The sequence below is a fragment of the Amphimedon queenslandica genome, unplaced genomic scaffold, assembly GCF_000090795.2.
Source record: "Amphimedon queenslandica unplaced genomic scaffold, v1.1 AMPQUscaffold_13468, whole genome shotgun sequence".
Classification (NCBI taxonomy): domain Eukaryota; kingdom Metazoa; phylum Porifera; class Demospongiae; order Haplosclerida; family Niphatidae; genus Amphimedon; species Amphimedon queenslandica.
This window is the reverse complement of record NW_003546296.1, coordinates 86,313-104,069: the sequence shown is the minus strand read 5'-3', so window position 1 is coordinate 104,069 and position 17,757 is coordinate 86,313. Positions and strand designations below refer to the sequence as shown.

The window sequence follows — 17,757 nt, the reverse complement described above, 5'->3', positions numbered from 1 at the left end:
GCAGCACTCAATAGAAGGAGGAATGACGTCCACACTTGAAAACACAGACTGCGGCTATAAGATGATTATACCAGTTGCCACTGAAGAGGAATCCTCCATTAATGTCCGCACTATATTCTCAGGTCCCTTTGTCCTACCTGATGGCTATACTATTGTTAGTGCTATTTACGATATTTCGCTACCCGAGCAGCTGTCTAAACCTGTCACTGTTAAGCTGGAGCATTGCGTTGATCTTAATGATGAGATTACGGCCAGTAAGATGTGCTTTGCCACTGCAGCCATTGATTTGGAGAAGAAGGTTTTTGTTTTTGATTGCGTTGGAGGAGGGAGCTTTCCCAAAGGAGAGACGTATGCTTCGCTGGATATCAACGACAGCTGTCTCCTATGTGTCTTGTATAGAGGATCAACGTTAGTTTTATTAATTAATTATTTATTTATTTATTTATTTATTATTATTAATGTAGGAGGGATACATCTATGAAGTATGCTGGTCAGTGCTCTTATGTCCGAGACTATAAAAACTCCTGGACGATGAGTATACTCTTCACAAAGCATTTAAGTGCACACTATAAGGTTGGGCTTTTTAAAAATAATGTATTTTATATTTTAAATAATAATTTTAATTTTTTTATAGTATACACAGTCTGAGACAGTCGCCACTATTGAGTCACACCCATTTTTATTTACGAGAAGGAAAGGTGACGGAGAGTTATTGATGGAACTCGATAAGTTTAAGAACCAAATGGACCTCAAAGGTTGGAAGGTAGCGCCTCTCACTCCAATACCTGATGTTGTAAGTATTTCTAATGAATTGTATTTAAATTATAATTTCAATGAAGAAAGTTTCATTAATCCATTTCTGATGGTATTATTTATTTACAGATATTAAAGTCTCAGATTGATTGTGTGGAGTTGCAGCAGGAGTTTGGGAAGCTTCAGTGCAGAATAATTCCGTCAATTGAGTTTTCAGTTTATGTATATGACGAAGACGCTGCAACAGACGAAATTGACAAGTACCTTGACATTGGAGGAACCACTTCTAACATTTTCATCAAAAGACAAAGAGAATAAAAAATGAATGAAAATGAACTGCTACTTTTGTACTAAATACCGATACACTTTTTGATACAATATTTTTCTGCCTCTTGCCGTAAAATGTAACCATTAATTTTAATACAGTAAATGTTAATTATGATTAAGTAAAGTTCATAACAATTAAATAACTTCCAATAGTTAACTTTTGAAGACTTGATGCAGTGTACTCTTGCTTACAGTACAAAAATAAACAATGTTAAATTCAATAGCATTAATAGATGCATGTACATGTACATGAGGGAACTAAGACTAAGAGTTACTATTAATCACATTATCCTCTTGGCAGTACATCATCAAGATCAGCTAACACATAAGCATAGACTGCCCACACAGCAGAGCAAAGGTTCATCTCTTCTGGGTCAAGTACATCCATAGTGTCACCATTGGAGTGATGATACCAGAAATAATGCTCATTATGATTCGCTAGACTGGCTGTAGGGACTTTGTCTTCTCTCCACCAGTCCACATCAGTTCCTCCTCCATTATCATATACTTCAGAAGCATTAATGGAGACCAGTAGCTGCCCTATTTGCTGCAATATTGCTTTAGCTTCAGCCGATCCTGAGAACTGGATACCATAAGGTAGGAAGACACCTTCATCTGACTCAAAGAGGATGCTATACTTGTCAGCATCTTCTCTGTGTCGCTGGTAGTACTGCTGGGATCCTATACCACCTGCTTCTTCATCTGTCCACATGACAAGACGTAGGGTACGCTTAGGAGTCAATCCCAATCCTCTCACAATACTCAGGGCTTGCCAAGATATGAAAGCACCTCCGCCATCGTCCATAGCCCCTTGACCGACATCCCAACTATCCAAGTGCCCACTGACCACTACCACTTGATCTGGATATACGGATCCTTTGATCTCAGCGACAGTGTTCCTTGAGATAACCATTGGTAAGGTCTGTGCCTCCATATACAAATGGATGGTGAGTCTTTCTCCTGCTCTTTCAAGTCTATCAAGCATGTTTGCATCTTCAATGGTAATACAAGCAGTCGGTATTGCAGGAACTGAAGAGTTATACTCCTGAATGCCAGTGTGTGGGGAGTAAATGGAGAAGGGCCCCACTGTACGTATCAGGGTAGCTACTGCTCCGTATTTTGATGCTCTTGAAGCACCATTGACTCTGTAAGCTACAGTCACTGGATAACTGACATATGGCGGGTTGAACACGACTATCCTGTCCTTCACTTCGTCTTTTCTTTCTTCCAACTCGTCAAAGGATCTCATGACGACAGCATCAGCTGTGATACCCTCCTCAGGAGTACCTACACTAGATCCTAAACCTAATATCGAGAGTTCTGCTGATCTCGGCTCCAACAATTGAGCTTTCTCATTTCCTCGGACCCAGTGAGTCACGTTGACCTCTTCACCGTGGACATTATCCAGACCGTCTTGCTGGAGGAGGTAGAGCATATGATCAATGGAGTCCTCCAGATTACTGCTCCCTGATAGTCTAGGCCCGTATCTATCAACAAAAGTAGCCAGCCTGTTGTAAGACTGGTTAGCCCCTGGGCCTGTTAGTGAGTAGTCGATTATTTTCAGTGCAATGTCTGAGTAGTTGCTAATGTCTCGAATCAGCTTCTCTGAAAGTATTGGCTCGTGTGATTGAGCCCCAGATAACAGTAGCAATAGGATACCACTCAAAATACTCTATTGAAATAAAGAAAATAGATTTTTATGCTCTGAAAATTTCTACTCACTAAAGCCTCCATTGTTGCTAATGCTGCAGAAATAAATAATTTCATAAGGTGCAATGTTTTATTAGAAAAGATACGGTAGATAATGAGGCCTCACCTATTGAGCCACCCACTCATTAATTTTGGCGGTACTGTTTCAAAATGGCGTCCAATTTTTCAGATGAAGAAGAGATGGAAAGAGATCTCGTAAGTCCAAGCTTATTGGATGGAGTGGACGACATACCAACACAGCCATGTCAAAAACCATTAGAAGGTGTGCAAATTTATCAATTTTTGTATTTTCCTTTAATTAAAAAATTCTTCCAAATTTTAAAAAAATTAAAGGTATTGTTGCTTTTGTCGATGTTCGTTCGGGATCAAAGAGCACCATAAATACAGGGAATAGCCTAGAAGAGTGTCTGGAGGGATTGGGTGCAACTGTACGTTATTTAAAACTTATCATGAATAATTAATTGTACATGTATTTTCACAGGTAGTAACGAGATTGAATAAAGATGTAACTCACATTGTGTATAAAGCTGGTAAGACCAATTTGGATCGTGTCAACAAGAAAGAAGTCTTCTTGGTCAATCCATTATGGCTTGATGCGTAAGTATTATTATTATTATTATTATTATTATTATTATTATTATTATCATCATCATCATCATCATTATTATTATTATTATTTATTTATTTATTAGTTGCAAGCGTTGCAATGAGAGGGTGTCAGAAGCAAAGTATCCAGTGATATCAGAAGGGGCGGAGTCACCAGTTGTATTAGGCAGAATAAAGAGAATGAAGAGCATGCAACCGAAACCGTTTGAAGAGGAAATAGCAAGATCTGTTGGTAAGAGGGAGAGAAAGAGCTTAATTTAAAATTTTGAATACAATACCGTTACTGATTTGCTATATTCATTTTTTAAAAACATAATTCCATTATTCTATTGATAGAGAGAAAAAGGAAGAAAGGTAAGGATCTCAAGGAAGCTTCATCAAAGAAGAAGATATCACTGGCTGTGTTTGACTTTACCAGTGATGAAGAAGAGGTCATTGAAATAGCTGAACAATCAGATGAAAGTCGAGTAAGAATATCAGAATAGGAAGATAATACCAAAGAATGATTCATGTACTATAGTATGGTTGCATGGTGTGTTGTTTTTAATAAATGGATGAGACTGTCTATATTCACTCTATTCTCTGTGTAGTGCTCCACACCAGACAGTCTTCCTCCAGTCAGTTTTATTCGTACTCCTGTCACTAGTAAAAAGACTTTAACAGAAAACAACGAGAAACAAGAGACCCCAACAGTCACTGAGAGCCGGAAACCACTAGCTAATAAGAAACCACCTACTGTAGATAAGAAACTAACGAAGAAGAAAGATCAGAATGATGTGAAGAAGAAGGATCAAAATGATGTGAAGAAGAAGAAGGATCAGAATGATAAGAAAGATAAGATGAAGGAGGCCAAGGTTAAAGTAGAGGGGAGTGAGAATAGTTTTGTACCTGTGAAGAAGTTTAGAAGAAAGAGATCATCGTTTGAGAAACAAGTAGGATAATATTGTTATTATTATTAATTCTTTATTTTTTCTATCTCTACATCTGCTGATAATGATGATGCTTTCTACTTTCCATCAGAAACCAACTCTTGTAATGACAAGTGTTCCAACAAAGTAAGCTTACCTCTTCTCTTTTTTGCTATTAATATCTTATTATTTATCTTATTTATTTCTCTCCCCCAGGGACCAGTGTGCAGTCCACGTTGTTGTTGATAGGTTGGGTGGTTTTGAGCTGTCACACAATGTCTGTGAGACCACAACACACGTGGTATGTGGTACCATCAGACGCACCATTAACATACTAGCAGGGACTGTTAAAGGATGCTGGATACTGTCAATGGACTGGGTAAGGAAACCAGGCCCAAGTCCCTGTACTATAATAGTACATGGTCTCAGGGGCAATTTTGACAAAAATGAAAAGTAGAGAATTCTCAATTTTTATAACATTCCCTGATACATATACATGTTCTTATGCTGTGTAGAAAGTTTAAGCTGATTCCGATCAAATTTGGATTTTTTACGAATTTTTAAAGTTGCTTCAAAATCTGGTAAAAGTCCCTGTACTATAGTACAGGGACTTTGGCAAAATTTTGCCAAAAATGAAAAGTAGAGAATTCTCAATTTTTATAACATTCCCTGATACATATACACGTTCTTATGCTGTGTAGAAAGTTTGAGCTGATTCCGATCAAATTCGGATTTTTTACGAATTTTTAAAGTTGCTCCAAAATTGAGTGAAAGTCCCTGTACTATAGTACATGGTCTCGGGCCAAATTTCACCAAAAATGAAAAGTAGAAAATTCTCAATTTTTATAACATTTCCTGATACATATACATGTTCTTATGTTGTGTAGAAAGTTTGAGCTGATTCCGATCAAATTTAGATTTTTTACGAATTTTTAAAGTTGCTCCAAAATTGAGTAAAAGTCCCTGTACTATTATAGTACATGGTCTCGGGCCAAATTTTGCCAAAAATGAAAAGTAGAGAATTCTCAATTTTTATAACATTCCCTGATGCATATACACGTTCTTATGCTGTGTAGAAAGTTTGAGCTGATTCCGATCAAATTTGGATTTTTTACAAATTTTTAAAGTTGCTCCAAAAGCCATGTACTGTATTGTAGTGCTTGTCAGGCTGTCAGCTCATGAAGCTCATGCTGTTTAGCTCACTTTGATTGCTTTGTGAATTACTAAATGTTATTCCTGAAGGTTTTTAAATCTCTGGAAGCTGGTCATTGGTTACCCGAAGGACCTTTTGAACTAATCACAGAATTCCCTTCAGCACAAGTAAGAGAGAATTAATATACTGTATGTGCTACTTTCTGTTTCCCAGTTCTTTAGATTAGAGAGGCAAATGGCTGGTGGGCTATACAAGCCTTCACTGTTTCTGAAATCAGGATCAATCTTCATATCAAGTGATACCAAACCATCTCATAGCGACCTTGAACTATTACTAACATTATCTGGAGCAAAAGTACATTGGCCTAGTACATGTATATACACTGTACCTGCAATAGTTTGATATAAAAACTACTTAAACTAGATCTCCAGCTACTCATTGCATTTATCAAGAGCCCTTGCCTCCTACTACTATGTTGATGATAATAATAAATTAAGAATGTCATATGCTGATTGTCAATTTTATGCAGCAGTGAACCATAACTACATACATTGACTATAGACTGTATTACTGTATCCTTTCCTGACTCTTTGTAGATCACAAACTCCAAACTAAAGGCAGACATTATCATAGGGAGAGAGTCTTGCCCCACTGGAGGAGGAAATGAGCTTAAAGTCCATGTAAAGGAATCATGGGTATTAGGTCAGTCAGTCATGATTATGTATATACATTTGACGTATACATGTAATTATATACATGCTTTCTATGTGTATGCATTATAACAACATTCTTAAGAAAGCAATAAAACTATTTTAATATTCAGCATGTGTTGAGCATGCCCTTCACCCAATAGTAACTGTGAATAACTGATTAATGTGATTCATGGCCTCCCTCAATTTGATTTTTTTCAGAATCAATCAGTAATCATTCACTACAGCCAATAGATTCATATATCATTCAAGACAGCTAAGAGATCTCTTATTATGATTCTGTTATTTGTTATTAATGTTGTATTTTAATCAAAAAATGTTTAAAATCGATATATAAATGACTGTAAACATGTAGCAATTGTATTTACATGCACATACATGAAATAATAATAATAATAATAATAATAATAATAATAATAATAATAATAATAATATTGATGACAGTGACAATAATGACTTCACAGTTATGAGAACAATATAAATGGCATAGTGATAATAACAAGTAGCTGTATATCATGAACATATATACTTGTGTGTGTGTGTGTTTGTTATGCATATATAGGTCCTGTTTGTGCTTGATGCTAAAAGGTACTACTAAAGTTAATTTCTAAGTGACACATGCACAATAATGACAACATAATAATAATAATAATAATAATCATACAGTACTAATCAATTAGCTTGATGTGTCTGTCACCTAATTAACACCTGTATCCCATCCCATCTGAGAGAGAGTGACATTAAAAGAAGACACCATCAGTCTCAGTTCCTGGAGGTTTCCTTGGTGTTAGGTCAGGTGATATTGGTAGACCCTCACTGACTGCTGATAGAGGAGAGTTAGGAGAAAAGGGAGCCATCACTGGATAATTAGTACCACAAGTGCAGTCTCCTTGTTCTAACTTTAAACTTGAAGGATGCGATTGTTGGATGTTGTGAGATGCATCCATTTTAATTAGCGTGGGCGGTACGGGATTGTACATGTACCCTCCCTCTCTCCCTGTTCCCATGTGTAGAGTAGGAGACGTTGCATAGTTTGGTGGTACTGGCTGGATGAAGTCTTCAGGTGGGTATCTGAATTGAGCGTAGTAAGGTTCTCTTAGAGGATAGGGGGAGGGGGAGTAGAGAGGGGGAGACAGAAAAGTTGGACTACATGCATCTCTTGGAGATGTTGTTACCTGCACAACAAACAAATTAATTAATAAATAGATACGTAATAAAATACCATGTGAGTATATCTGTGCAAACTCAACTTAGATCATAATAATCTCAGTTATATGCAGCCCCACAAAGTGACATATGCACCTCTTGATGTATCAGTTTGCACTATTCTTAAAGGGTCATTCTTGTGAAATTGATAGTATCAATAGGATCAACTTTGGCTATAGGGCTAGGCTGGTTGCTATTATTTCTAATACAAACTTAAAACCATACAACTGCAGCCACACAGCACCAATTTTTGCAAATTCGACATGACTTTTAACTTAATTAAGTCATTAATTTGTGCATCAAATTTTTGAGGACTAAATTTGTGCGATTCTTCAAATTCTCAAAATGCTAGCTATATATATATATATATACAGTTTGTTCATAATAGTGCATGGACACAAACCTGTGTGGTGTTGCTAGTCTCTGATATCGAGTATGACTGTATACTGGTAGTACTTGATGGCATGTAAGGAGAGCAAGGAGGAGTCTCTGATGCATAAACAGGAGAAGTGGGAGAGGAGGGGGAGGAGGAGACCACCAGTGGGCTAGGAAACTGGAAATATGTTGATGTGACAAGACCCGTTGGAATTGTGCTATCACAGCCAACACTTGTCATGGTACATTCCAACCTGAGATCAGCAGCAGGAGGTCCTCCTTGAGCTAAATGAGGTAAATGGCCAGTATGCTGTTGCAATGCTAGCTGGTTGCTACTCCCTCCTATTTGGAACGCAGCAGGGGGGCTGCCACCAAGATGGGGATGGTAGTAGTGTGGAGGAAACATGTTATGTGGCATGATACTGTTTATATGATGGGGGGAGGTTGGGGTTGAATGGTAATAAGGATAATGAGTCTGGCCACTTCCTACTCCATCAATCATGTCTTGGTTATAATGATACAAGCTGTTTGAGGATGGAAGAATAGGGGGAACTGGTGGGGCACTGTACGATCGATCAGCAATCACATGAGAGCTGAAGAGCCCTATGTTACCAGTGCTGGTCTGAATATGTCTGAGGTCTTTACGTCGTCTTGGCTTGTATTTGTATTCTGGGTGGTCTTCCATGAGTTTGTCTTTAAGTCTAGTTGCCTCTTGTCTGTATGGAGTCTTGTCTTCCTCAGTCATCTCTTTCCACATTTGTCCCAGTCTCTTGCTTAGCTCAGTGTTATGAAGGTTTGGCTCTTTCTCAGCCAGCTTCTTCCTTTCCAGCGAAGACCATACCATGAAGGCGTTCATTGGTCGTTTTATACGCCCTCCTCCATGCTTCCCTTTCTTGCCCTTGCTCTCTTTCTCTTCTTGTTTGTCCACTACTTCTTCCTCCTCTTGGAAACCATTTCTAGTCTCATTTTCTTCTTCTCCCACCTCTGAGCCTTCTCTGTCTCTGGAAATGTCCTTTTCTATTTTGTCCTCCTCTTTTACTGGCTGATCCATACTCACACTGGTGCTACGCCTTTACTTTACGTCTTGCTAGGCAGTCAAGAGAAAGTTATGAGCCTGCATGCTGCATCTGCCACCCACGCATCCCTGCAAATACACTTGTACTTGCGTGGGCGGGCTCGCACTCTCGTCACGTGACCAGCAACCAACAGCTGATGAAAATTATTATGGTACTGGATCATAAATAATAATTTTAACTAAAATTACAGACATAAAATATACAATAAAATCACCATAACTGTTACAGGCTCTTCTTGCAAAAATTAGTGCTAGTTAAAAATTAAAGTTGGATGAGTAACTGATTTTTAGTTTTCACACCCAGCTAGTGCGAAATATGCCATCTTATCGTACTTTTGTCTCATATTAAGAATCTCTATTGCTTCTTTGACTGAGAACCATTTCTTTGACCTTCCCCCTACATAAATAAAATAGAGCAAATAATATTGATGATTCAGGAATAATTATAATTATTATTAGGGTGTGTTTTGTTCCTATTAATAATGCCACTGCATATTGTAATTCTTATTGTAATTTCATTACTGACAGTTATTTTTGTCCAAGTAATCCTCTGCTTCGCTCGTCACAAGCATAGAGAATGCTTCAGTTCTTGTCTTTCTCTCTTTATCCTGTATATTATTAGTATATTATTAGTAAATTACCGTACACCATTACCTCAAACACTCCTATACTACTTATTACTTCACAAGTGACTCCGGCCTATAGTTTATATAAAAATAAAATAACATTTAAAGGACAACAAGACTTGTATACATTTTACCAGTTAACAAAAAGGAAGTCTATATAACCAATAAGATTCTTACTATTATGCCATGCTCAGCTAATACTGGTCACAAATTTTCGAGTTATGAACATTCTAAGAAAATTTCTAATGCGTAAACTCAAACTGGAACTGAATAACAACCACTGACTACATAGTTCTACTATTATGGGTTACATCAACCAAAGAGTGTGGGTTATGGTGTATGAATATTACTCCAGGGCAGAGATCAATTGGGGTAAGGCCCACAGACAAGGAAGCCCAACATTTTAGATAATGATAGTGAAGCACACAAGATCAGATTATCGATGTACTCTGGAGTGTTTTTAATTTGTTGATGCATAAATATAACCATATCAATTTAAAGGAAGCTGTGTGTGTGTTTGTGTGTGTAATAACCGTACATCATTCCATAGTAGCGGATGATGAAGGAGTATTATACAATACACACACGTACATTACTTTCTAATCAAAATTATAGTAGTAGGAGGAACTTATTACATGCATGAATTAATATTACTAATGTACAAGATGTATATACTTGTTTCCTTTAAATATATTTTTCATAAGCGTGAAAGACAATCTCTTTAAGTTATGCTACCTAACCGGCCTACATGTTATATTATACTAATGAATATAATCTACATTCACTGCCAATAAACAACTGTAGTTCTATTTTACTTACTTCTTCATGTCCTTCTCTTACTGCAGCTTGTGCTGGTGTTTCCAGTGGCTCTATACCACCGCCAGCAATAGTCCAAAGATCAGGATGATTCCTGCTAGACACCAACAATACCTGTTTGAAAAGAAATACATGTACATAGACTCCGCCTTGCAATTAACACCAAAAGTCGAGTTAGTCGATCCACTGACTTCTTGTTTCTTTGAATTTCTAAAGAGTAAACAGTCTACACGTCTCCTGTATCCATCTTTATCGTAGACTCTCTGGTTTGAGGCTTCCTTGGCCTTGACGCCTTTCTTCTTTAGCTTCCCTTCCATGCCTGTAAACATCCCAACTGACGCCTCCATCATCGCATGTGCTGAACTCATGGAACGCACATGTGGATATGCAGTGCAGTCCAAACGCCCACCCAAGCACATGCATACGATACCAGCTACTTTGATGTGGTCTTGGGAGACTGCTGCCTTGAATAGAGAGTCCTTCACCACATCAAAGGGGAACTGGAACTCCGGAAGAAAAGTTGCTAACTGACCGTGGTAGCATGCAATCTTTATTTGGGCATAAATATGAACATATTTATGATTTGGGATTTTGGACAGATCATTGCATGCATTGTTAAACTTTAATTATATTTTCAGCTATTAAATCACACAACAGTTACAATACGTGTGACAAACATAACATAGTAGTAGGTAGTATTAAAGCAAACTTACATTGTACAGTCAAAGTCTGACAAGCATCACTCATTCAGCAATCATAACAAGCATGTGACGACTTTACAACGAAGAGATAAGGCCAGACTAGACGAGAGAGAAAGCAGCAAGAGAATCTTCCCCTGTAAAAGATGAGCAGGCATAATAGAAGTAAGACAGGAAACTGTATGATTTTAAACTACATCATGACAGGATCTCATTCCTTACCTCATCATTCAAATCATGATTATCAGTATCAGCGACAAGAAGACACAATCTATGAAGCAGTAGATACCAGCCCAACTCATATCAGAGAAGTATGCACTTGTTTCAGTTTTTACAAGTAAAAAATTATGTGACTGTGTATATTAGGGACAAGGAGTTTGGCCATCAGCAGGTTATGGAGCAGTTGAATTTCATCCAAACAATGTACAACCATTGATTCCTGTGAGACCTGATGAACAACTGACTGACTATTCAACCGTTGTCAGGCCTCAGCTCCTTAGAGAAAGCCCAGTTAAGTTATCTGATGGTGTAAGTTCAAACTTAATTCATTGCATACTTACAAATTCTGCTTTTTAGAATGAAACAACCGTTCAATTTAAAACAGGTCAGTACGCAAAGATGGTCATAGTCATCCTTTTCTTTTCTTTGCTGCCATTTGGTTTATGCTTCCTTGCATTTCTCCCGCTCTGTACCAAATGCAAGTGGACAAAAGATGCCTACCATGTTGACCCTGTCTCTAATAACATAGTTGGAAGGTTTCAACGAGGCACAGTAGACGCTCCACAGATGATAAGGTATCATCGCTATCCCCCACCAATACAAAGAGGTATTTTCTATTAATGATGTACTATAATTGTATGAATGTAGAGCAACCAGTCTCACAGCAGGCAGTGGGACAATTGAGAGCCATACCGCAGTTGATAGTGTTTGGAAGAAAGCCAGCCAATCTTCCTAATATAGTAAGGGCCAAGAGAGATAGAAATGACATAAGCATTGTGATTCATTTTAATTCTGCAGGGTTCAACCATAACTCAAAAGCGTATTGGCTATGGCAATCTATTAGGGGCATTCATAGTCCTTCTGGTGATGTTCTTTGTCCCATTTGGCTGGGTATTGCTGCCAGTTTTGACTCTCTCGTGCTTCTGTCTTCCCTGTCTTAAAGATGTTGAGCATCTTCACCCTCAGACTGGAGACATAATGGGAGTGTACTATCAGTGCCAGAGTTAACTATGTATTGAATCATTGTTATAATCTCTTTAAAATAAATTTCTAAAAATTATAGCAGAATGAGCGACACAAATAAAAAGTTTACTCAATCAGTAAGACAATACAGACAATGCGTTAAAGTAGATAAAACGAGGAGCATTGTTCAATAATCAATCCTCATCATGTGTTGGCTAGATACGTTTATAGACTCCAACAACTTGACCAGTGACTGGATGAACGTGCTCTACGTCCTTCAGTCCATCAATCAGAAGAGCAATGAACCCAACACAGCAGATACCACACTCTAGCGTAACCAGACACACAATACCGACCACAATCCAGCTAAGAAGACCAATCTTATAGCGTAGAACAGTGGTATTCTAAACAATAGGACAAAGAAAACATTTAGTACCAATAACAATAACAGATTCATCCTTACCCCATCAGGTAACACAACTGGCCTATCCCGGAAGGCTACCTTTACCTCAACAGGTTGCTGCTGAACAACAACTGTAGTAGCAGCTGATTGCTGCTGCTGAGGAGGAGGAGCCTGTGGATCGGAATACCCAGGGGGTGGGTACCCTTGCTGCTGTGGGGGTGGATAGCTCCCTTGAGGGGGCGGATATCCTCCTTGCTGAGGAGGAGGGTATCCTTCTTGTGGTGGTGGATAGGACTGGGGTGGTGGGTAGCCTCCTTGAGGTGGAGGGTAACCTCCTTCTTGTGGATTTGGATAAGGAGGAGGATAACTACTCTTTTCATCTAAGGGAGGAGCTGTATCAGTCATTGTGTATACCCTGTGTACCTGTACAGGAATTAAAAGTGACACTATCAACGCTGTCAGTGTCAGTTAATAAAAATAACATTGCACATATTAATTTCCTTCCTGTTCCATAAACTCAGTGCAACCTTTGTAGAATTATATGCCAAATTGCAGCCATAAAGTTGCAGGGCATGCTAATGAGATTAATTATGGAAAGTGTGAATTCCATTACACTATCACATGACTTCCATAATTAATTATTCTTATCTGAATATGAAAATGCTTTTGAGGTCTGCAAGCCACGGTATAAACTGCTATTGTTGTTATATATAACTTTTTGTTCCTTTAAGGAATGCATTAATCAGATGCTACCCAAAAACATTCAGTGTCACAATGCCGCACTTCCATGATGGCCCTTGTAACTAAATTCCTTTACAAAGCTTTTCACAACTTTATTAGCAGATATGCTGATAGGAATTTCATGCTAGTCAACCGTAAGATAAGCTCATAGCAGTCATAGTTCATGTCCAGCTAGCTAGCTAGGGGCAATTTCATGGCCAATTGATTAATTAGCCAAAAAAGGAAACACAGCAGATAAACAAGCTTACAATAGTAAAACTAATGCACAAATAAGCTAAACTCACCAGAAAAACTACCAAATGAACTGAACTAAAGCGGTTTACGAGCAAAAAGTTGAACTGAGAGATCCGACCTCAAACCTTAGCTTTGAGTGGGTGGTAACTGGTAACAGCAAGATCACGTGATCATTTGGACTTGTTAAGTGATCACGTGACTAAGAGGTGTGGGGAAGCAAAGGGCGGGAAAACATGGCGACCGTGAGGAAAAGGTTTGTTGCTTTACTTTGCTCTGTTTTATTAATTCCTTGACAGGCCTTTGATTGAAATGATCGACGTCTTAGGAAAGAATCCCAAGAAGCCAAAAATACTAGCAACAAAGCAGCTTCACTTAGTAAAACAACCAATTTAATATTTACAATAGTAATTATTTTTGACAGGACTTTGGTCAAAAATTTTTTGGCCCTGTCCAGTGCAAGCGTTGTGGCATGTTGTACTCATACGGACAGTCACAGGATGAGCTGGATCATTACGAGTACCACAAGAAGATAACAAGTGGAATAAGATTCGATGTTAGCCATTTTAAAAGACTATGATGTCATTCGCGCACTTTCCTCTCTCTAGGGATGGAAGAATGAGAGGAGGGTTGAAGCAATAGAGTCCTTTGACAGAGTCTCATCACATCCACCAATGAAGGATACCAGGATATTGTTAGTCTTACCAACCGACATTAAAGCCCATCTGAAGAAGGTTAGTCTGATCACTGTATCTTAATATTACTCCCAACCTCTCTCTCTCTCTCAGATTGATAGTATAATAGCCCATATTGATAATGAATTAGGAATCAGTACTACTGGTACTCTTAATCCCAATGCAAAGGTACCATTATACTGATGATGAGTACATTATACCAGTGACTGTCTCTTTTGATAGTTACTGATGTGTATTAGTAATCGTAAGGTGGTTGGATGTATTGTAGTGGAGAGTATCACTGAGGTATGAATCTTTGTGTGGTTTTATTGCAGTAACTATCATATAATCCTTACTGTATAGGGATTTAGGATTATGTCGAACGATGAAAATAACAGCTCCAGCTGGTCCTGCAGGTACTAAGTCATGTGCAATGTACACTTATTTTTATTGTATTTTATCTAGTGAGAAGTCTGAGCCAGCATTGATGGGTGTTAATAAAGTATGGGTGTTTGATTCATTTAGAAGAAAAGGGATTGCTAGAAAGTTATTAGATGCTGCTAGGTAAGTCTGTATTCTGATACATATACATGTTCATATGTTGTGTTTCACGTTTGAGCTGATTCCAATCAAGATTGGATTTTTTATGAATTTTAAATGAAATCTCTGTTCTTTGTCTTCATGTACTATAGGCATAATTTTAAACCAGGGCATATCATTCCTAAGGAGGCCATTGCTTTTACTGATCCTACAGTAGATGGCAGACATTTTGCAGTCAGTTACTGTGGAACTCCAAACTTTCTAATCTATAGATGACACAAGAATGGAATCTTAACCAAACAGTGAACATGTATCATAATAATATAAAAAATGATGTGATTATTGTGTATTAAAGCACTTTTTAACACTTTTGCATAAAATTTTCAACAAATAGAAGATGATAAAATTAGGGGTTATCTAATTGCACATTTTCAAGTAGCTATAGTTTTTCAGGTTTTTTACTTTGTAAAGACCTGGCAACTGCATCTGCAACACGACAAGCTCTGACTACCTCTTCTCCTGTCACTAGTAGTTGACTGTTAGGATCAAGAACACAGTCAATGAAATGATCCATTTCACTGCTATAAGCATCTTTGTATCTCGAATCAAATGAATGGAAGTACTGGGATGAAGTGACTCCATTTTGTGCTGCAACTGTCACTGGTTTTCTAGGGGGATTCGTGACAAAGAGGTCACCCTTTTCGCCATGAATCTATAAAAATGATAATTATAATGTCAAGATTTGAATTCATCTCTCTCTCTCTAGATCTAATATAATGCTTAGTTGGAGTCCTGACACACTTAGCTGCCTCTCTCTTACTTCCAGTCTCTGGTCATATCCAGCTTCACTATATCGAGAGACCTCGATATTCCCTATGGCACCACTTGGAAATTTCAACATAATACTAATAACATCAACATCAATCCCCTCCAATCTAGGATTGTGGGCCTGGCCTTGAGCATAGACTTCCACAGGCTCCTCCCCCATCATCCAGCAAATGATGTCAATGTCATGAATAGCCGAATCATGCGATATTCCTTTGGAGGACAGCAAGTACTCGATGGGTGGGTTGGGGTGATCACGCGAGGTTGTTTTAATGGTGTACACGCGTCCTATTTCTCCCTCTCTCAGTCTCCTCCATGCATTGTAGAAACCAGAGTCAAATCTTCTATTAAAGCCGCAGAATAGGAGAAGGTTTGATCTGCTTGCTTGCTTGTAGCAGGACTGAATGACCTCGAGGGAGTCCGCTACCGGTTTCTCACAAAACACGTGCTTCCCAGCCCTCAGTGACTCCAGTACATACCACTCGTGCGTGTGGGTAGGTGCTGCTATCACTAGTGCATCTAGCTGCGGATCTGATAGGACCTTCTCTTTGAAATCCTTTGGACAAGACACTGTCACGTGATCTAAATTGTGCTTTGAGAGTCTTTCTCTTACCATCTCAAGTCTGGACTCGTCCTCAATCACGTGACTGAGGGTTACCCTCGGGTTTCCTCTTATGCTGGTGAAGTGGAAGAGACCAGCCCGTCCATAGCCACACAATCCTAACCTTGCTACTCCTGTGGCCATCTTTGCACAGCAAGTAGTGGGTGGGGCTCAGCTCAAACAAGCAACAAAGCAGGGAGACATCAAAAACTTTATGAGCTAATGAGATTATTTGAAAACTGTTACTTTAAATAATAATAATAATCATCATCAGCTACATAAATAAAGCACTATCATGTCTCCAATAGCTCAGCTTTCTTACTAACTGCTGAGCGCTCACAGGCCTGAGCTATCCTAGTAGCTCTTACTGTATCATTAACATTGACCTTCATCTCTAGGCTGGGGTCTTGGATACAGTCTATGAAGTGATGGAGTTCATTTCTGTACGAAGCCTCGTAACGCTCTGGGAATGAGTACTGGTAAGGAGAGAGGTTGATACCAGTAGCAGTTGATGAAACTAGTGGCAGACTGTGTGGATTAACAATGGAGAGCATTCCTTTGTCACCTAATACCTGTAGCAATAATGACACTTGATAATGAACACATCATAATGAACTCTCTGTATCAATAATCATTATGATAACATTCATGGTAAGAGACTCACTTCTATTCTTTGATCATAGCCGTAGCTCGAGTGGCGGCTAAGATTCACAGAAGCTAATACACCACTTGGAAATGTTAAAACTATCACAACAGTATCCACATCATTGATATCCACTATCTCTTTCTTCTGGGCGTGTCCCTGGGCATAGACGTGGCTAGGCTCCTCCCCTAATATCCAACAGACAGTGTCAATGTCATGAACAGCACAATCATGATACATTCCATTAGAGATCTTCAGATAAGACATCGAGGGGAGGGGTGAGTCACGAGATGTTGTACTGATGCAATGGACCTTGCCTAGTTCTCCTCCTCTCACTCTCTCCCTTAGGTCGTTGAAGGCGGGATCAAATCGACGATTAAAAGCACAGAAGAGAGGGAGTTTAGCTCTCTCTGCTTCTTCGTAACACTTTCGTACTGTGTCAATGCTTTCAGCGATCGGTTTTTCACAGAACACAGCCTTGCCCGCAGAAATTGATTTAGCTATGTAGACTTCGTGTTGATCAGTAGGTGTCGTGATCATGACTGCGTTAAGATCAGGATCAGCAAGGACTACTGAATCAAACCTATCACTTGATATGACAGTAACAGAGTCGGCCATATTGAGACCAACTAGCTCTTGTCTCGCTGCTTCCTCTCTTTCTCCAGCTAGCTCAACAACATACTTCAGTACACAGCGATGGTTGGAGCGAATACTAGACAAATGCATATGGCCAGCTCGACCAAAACCAACCAAAGCAATCTTGACCACAGGTTTTACTACTGGATCTTTATCACTAGCCATATCTTGTATGCTTTGAACCTCTACTAGGACCTAGACCTGTCTTGCTTCTTTATAACCTGCTTCTTCTAGTGGCGTGATGGGCTGAGACAGATGATCTAGTCCTTGCATCCAAGCGTCATTAGTTCTGGGCCGGCCAGCAAGTTAACAAGTTTA

General features: G+C 38.8%; 10 protein-coding genes across 11 annotated transcripts; 4 read left to right on the top strand and 6 right to left on the bottom strand.

The window, feature by feature from the left end:
• The first annotated feature begins 6 nt into the window (after window positions 1–6).
• Window positions 7–1,204, top strand: LOC100633846 (uncharacterized). The gene is made up of 4 exons (XM_003385251.3): window positions 7–408; window positions 465–573; window positions 635–793; window positions 883–1,204. Exons 1-4 carry the CDS (start codon window positions 23–25, stop codon window positions 1,069–1,071), a joined length of 843 nt encoding a protein of 280 aa, XP_003385299.2. The 5' UTR covers window positions 7–22; the 3' UTR covers window positions 1,072–1,204.
• LOC100637248 (carboxypeptidase Q-like) lies at window positions 1,165–2,852 on the bottom strand. Its single transcript, XM_019994623.1, has 2 exons — window positions 2,803–2,852; window positions 1,165–2,752 (listed from the first exon to the last, which is right to left on the bottom strand). The coding sequence occupies exons 1-2, from the start codon at window positions 2,845–2,847 to the stop codon at window positions 1,367–1,369; spliced, it is 1,431 nt and encodes a 476-aa protein (XP_019850182.1). The 5' UTR covers window positions 2,848–2,852; the 3' UTR covers window positions 1,165–1,366.
• A 49-nt stretch (window positions 2,853–2,901) lies between these two features.
• On the top strand, window positions 2,902–6,515 carry LOC100637121 (microcephalin-like). Its single transcript, XM_003385277.3, has 12 exons — window positions 2,902–3,052; window positions 3,124–3,218; window positions 3,272–3,387; window positions 3,483–3,628; window positions 3,733–3,863; window positions 3,987–4,328; window positions 4,417–4,451; window positions 4,521–4,683; window positions 5,547–5,624; window positions 5,671–5,811; window positions 6,054–6,159; window positions 6,369–6,515. Exons 1-12 carry the CDS (start codon window positions 2,941–2,943, stop codon window positions 6,425–6,427), a joined length of 1,524 nt encoding a protein of 507 aa, XP_003385325.2. The 5' UTR covers window positions 2,902–2,940; the 3' UTR covers window positions 6,428–6,515.
• Window positions 6,516–7,752: 1,237 nt separating this feature from the next.
• LOC100633718 (SoxF-like) lies at window positions 7,753–8,827 on the bottom strand. The gene is given in 1 exon segment (NM_001279288.1): window positions 7,753–8,827. A coding segment is annotated over 1 exon segment (1,047 nt). The 5' UTR covers window positions 8,800–8,827.
• Window positions 8,828–9,110: 283 nt separating this feature from the next.
• On the bottom strand, window positions 9,111–10,612 carry LOC100633589 (diphosphoinositol polyphosphate phosphohydrolase 1-like). The gene is made up of 5 exons (XM_003385249.3): window positions 10,457–10,612; window positions 10,269–10,379; window positions 9,478–9,522; window positions 9,350–9,431; window positions 9,111–9,220 (listed from the first exon to the last, which is right to left on the bottom strand). Exons 1-5 carry the CDS (start codon window positions 10,610–10,612, stop codon window positions 9,111–9,113), a joined length of 504 nt encoding a protein of 167 aa, XP_003385297.3.
• Window positions 10,613–11,037: 425 nt separating this feature from the next.
• LOC109580979 (uncharacterized) lies at window positions 11,038–12,293 on the top strand. Of its 2 annotated transcripts, none has more exons than XM_019994626.1 (6): window positions 11,038–11,128; window positions 11,171–11,274; window positions 11,330–11,473; window positions 11,540–11,789; window positions 11,831–11,922; window positions 11,981–12,293. In XM_019994626.1, exons 1-6 carry the CDS (start codon window positions 11,110–11,112, stop codon window positions 12,188–12,190), a joined length of 819 nt encoding a protein of 272 aa, XP_019850185.1. In that variant the 5' UTR covers window positions 11,038–11,109; the 3' UTR covers window positions 12,191–12,293. The 2 variants fall into 2 exon arrangements, with proteins under 2 accessions (XP_019850185.1, XP_019850184.1); XM_019994625.1 differs by having other exon boundaries at window positions 11,330–11,491.
• LOC100633465 (cell death-inducing p53-target protein 1 homolog) lies at window positions 12,198–13,675 on the bottom strand. Its single transcript, XM_011404574.2, has 3 exons — window positions 13,574–13,675; window positions 12,609–12,973; window positions 12,198–12,549 (listed from the first exon to the last, which is right to left on the bottom strand). Exons 2-3 carry the CDS (start codon window positions 12,951–12,953, stop codon window positions 12,361–12,363), a joined length of 534 nt encoding a protein of 177 aa, XP_011402876.1. The 5' UTR covers window positions 12,954–12,973; window positions 13,574–13,675; the 3' UTR covers window positions 12,198–12,360.
• A 33-nt stretch (window positions 13,676–13,708) lies between these two features.
• LOC105312162 (N-acetyltransferase ESCO2-like) lies at window positions 13,709–15,155 on the top strand. The gene is made up of 9 exons (XM_011404585.2): window positions 13,709–13,776; window positions 13,820–13,898; window positions 13,945–14,076; window positions 14,129–14,254; window positions 14,309–14,383; window positions 14,438–14,500; window positions 14,558–14,610; window positions 14,660–14,758; window positions 14,887–15,155. Exons 1-9 carry the CDS (start codon window positions 13,757–13,759, stop codon window positions 15,008–15,010), a joined length of 771 nt encoding a protein of 256 aa, XP_011402887.1. The 5' UTR covers window positions 13,709–13,756; the 3' UTR covers window positions 15,011–15,155.
• On the bottom strand, window positions 15,110–16,327 carry LOC100636994 (inositol 2-dehydrogenase-like). The gene is made up of 2 exons (XM_003385276.2): window positions 15,555–16,327; window positions 15,110–15,446 (listed from the first exon to the last, which is right to left on the bottom strand). Exons 1-2 carry the CDS (start codon window positions 16,302–16,304, stop codon window positions 15,174–15,176), a joined length of 1,023 nt encoding a protein of 340 aa, XP_003385324.1. The 5' UTR covers window positions 16,305–16,327; the 3' UTR covers window positions 15,110–15,173.
• Window positions 16,328–16,375: 48 nt separating this feature from the next.
• LOC100636867 (inositol 2-dehydrogenase-like) lies at window positions 16,376–17,704 on the bottom strand. Its single transcript, XM_003385275.3, has 2 exons — window positions 16,825–17,704; window positions 16,376–16,732 (listed from the first exon to the last, which is right to left on the bottom strand). The coding sequence occupies exons 1-2, from the start codon at window positions 17,602–17,604 to the stop codon at window positions 16,454–16,456; spliced, it is 1,059 nt and encodes a 352-aa protein (XP_003385323.1). The 5' UTR covers window positions 17,605–17,704; the 3' UTR covers window positions 16,376–16,453.
• Window positions 17,705–17,757: the final 53 nt, after the last annotated feature.